Source organism: Austrofundulus limnaeus, unplaced genomic scaffold, assembly GCF_001266775.1.
Source record: "Austrofundulus limnaeus strain Quisiro unplaced genomic scaffold, Austrofundulus_limnaeus-1.0 Scaffold1281, whole genome shotgun sequence".
In the NCBI taxonomy this organism is placed as follows: domain Eukaryota; kingdom Metazoa; phylum Chordata; class Actinopteri; order Cyprinodontiformes; family Rivulidae; genus Austrofundulus; species Austrofundulus limnaeus.
The window spans coordinates 37,271-39,253 of record NW_013953683.1 but is presented as its reverse complement, the minus strand read 5'-3'; the positions used below and the strand labels follow the sequence as shown (position 1 = coordinate 39,253).

Here is a 1,983-nt window from a genome sequence, read left to right as displayed (position 1 = left end):
GTCAAAATACCTTTTAGTACATATGTTGTTAAAATAAATGAACAGTCCAATGATCATTTTACTGAYATGTATAAAGACTGCAAAGGCTGAAAAATCTTGAAGTCTGTATGAAATTGGAGATAGTTTGAGGATTAAATTTTTATGCTTTTTAAGCTCAAAAAAAGGGGGGGTCGTGTTATACATGAGATTGTATTATACATGAATAAATATGGTAAATGTTAACTTCAACATTTAAGATTTAACATTTATATGTAGATGTAAGATTTTGTATTCACAAAAATGAGTAAGAACAGTGACCTAAATAACAAACCGTTAGTGGAAAATTTCTTAAGATTTTACACTCAGAAAGTGAGCTAAATAAAAAAATTAGTGACATATTTTTACATTGTATTTTGCACTAAGTGCCCCATAGAAAATGACATTTAAAAACTGAAAAAACAGCCAGATGCTTCTGCTGCTTACAGATTAGTCATTTTTTAATATGACAGGTTTTAAGATTTCCCTTCACTTATTAAAAGATCTGCCAGGGAGTAACAGACACAGGTGGGTTGTTACTATCGCAATCCCAACGAGTCATCAGCCACAGCTTTACTGTTTCCTTTGATTTACTTTACTTTTATTCAATTAAACAGCAGCATTCATTCACTCAGTCRAAGTCCCAAATTATTACAAGGCTTTATAGAAAAAAGACGACATGTTGGAACCTTCAGCAGGAGCTGATTCGACATTAACAATTTTTTCACAAATGTTCTGTTTTGAGCTGTTTTATCCAACAGAAGACAAAGGTCTGTGTGTCTTATATCTTCCTCCTCCTGCCTCAGGAGGCCCTGGCCCAGGCTTGTGATTACATCAGGAGAATCAGAGCGGACATGGGGGGAACCAACCTCCTGGCACCGCTCACCTGGATCCTGAGGCAGCCGATGATCAGTGGCCACCCCAGGCTGCTCTTCCTGCTCACAGATGGCGCCGTCAGCAACACAGGCAAAGTTATTGAGCTGGTCCGCAGCCACACACGATACATCAGGCAAGTATTACTGTCAGCACGCTCTGGTAGAATGGATGGAGCAGTGAGTTAGAAATGTTCTCTCAGGGCTGGGCGATACGGCTAAAAAACAGGTCAGGATTTATTTTTTCAAATAGTCCATTCTCAATTATTATCACAATTATTTTATTAACCTAAAATGTGTGTAATTATAAAGTGACTGAAAATAATTTAACGAATAAATAGCTACAGAAATAAAACTAATGTGTGTTATATCACTTTCACTGATATAACAAATAGCTGTGGTTCAATAGAACATTAAATTCCTTTTGTAAGGTATTTAAAATTATTAAAACATTCTTTATGTGTAAGTCATAGAATCTCACATTAATAAAGTTATCCTTTTGTAAAGTAAAAATGTTTTAGAATTGAATTTCGCGTTACACATGCCTTAAATAAATAAATAAACAAATAAATAAATAAATAAAACATACAAAGCTGTTTCATTTCTTCTAAAGGAATATCTGATTCTGCAAACACAAACTCCCACCCTCTGAGTGTTCAGGAGTTTGCAGCGTGTTTTCAGCTGCTGTTTGTGATGTTTTCTTCAGAGGYCTATAAAGTACCTGAAACAATAACTAAGCAGCAGGAACAGGGAGAAGCAGTGGCAAAAATACTTCAGAAACTTGCACAAATAGATGAATTCTGTGAGTTTCAGCGTTTWATACTGGATTACATTTTGTTTGGTCAATTCTGTAAATTCTGTCCATGTTTCCTTAGCAACTTATGAACAGTGGAGCAGGAGAAGGTGGATTCTGATTGGCTGTTGTCACGCACATTTCTGACATGTTTGATCGAGCTGATCACTGTAATCGACCTGAATTTTTATTTTGATCAATAACCATGATCAAATAATCGTCCAGCCCTGTATCAGTTGACAGACATACAGCAGGTAAAATAAGTATTGAACACGTCAACATTTTTCTCAGTAAATAAATTAC

At 35.5% G+C, this 1,983-nt stretch overlaps 1 protein-coding gene across 2 annotated transcripts in view; it reads left to right on the top strand.

Annotated features, from left to right (window-relative positions):
• vwa5b1 (von Willebrand factor A domain containing 5B1) overlaps nucleotides 1-1,983 on the top strand; it is a 77,706-nt gene that overhangs the window by 42,685 nt on the left and 33,038 nt on the right. For both annotated transcript variants that reach the window (XM_014031608.1, XM_014031607.1), the window contains exon 10: nucleotides 822-1,024. In XM_014031608.1, coding sequence (XP_013887062.1) covers nucleotides 822-1,024 — 203 coding nt within the window. The remainder of the gene's footprint in view (nucleotides 1-821; nucleotides 1,025-1,983) is intronic.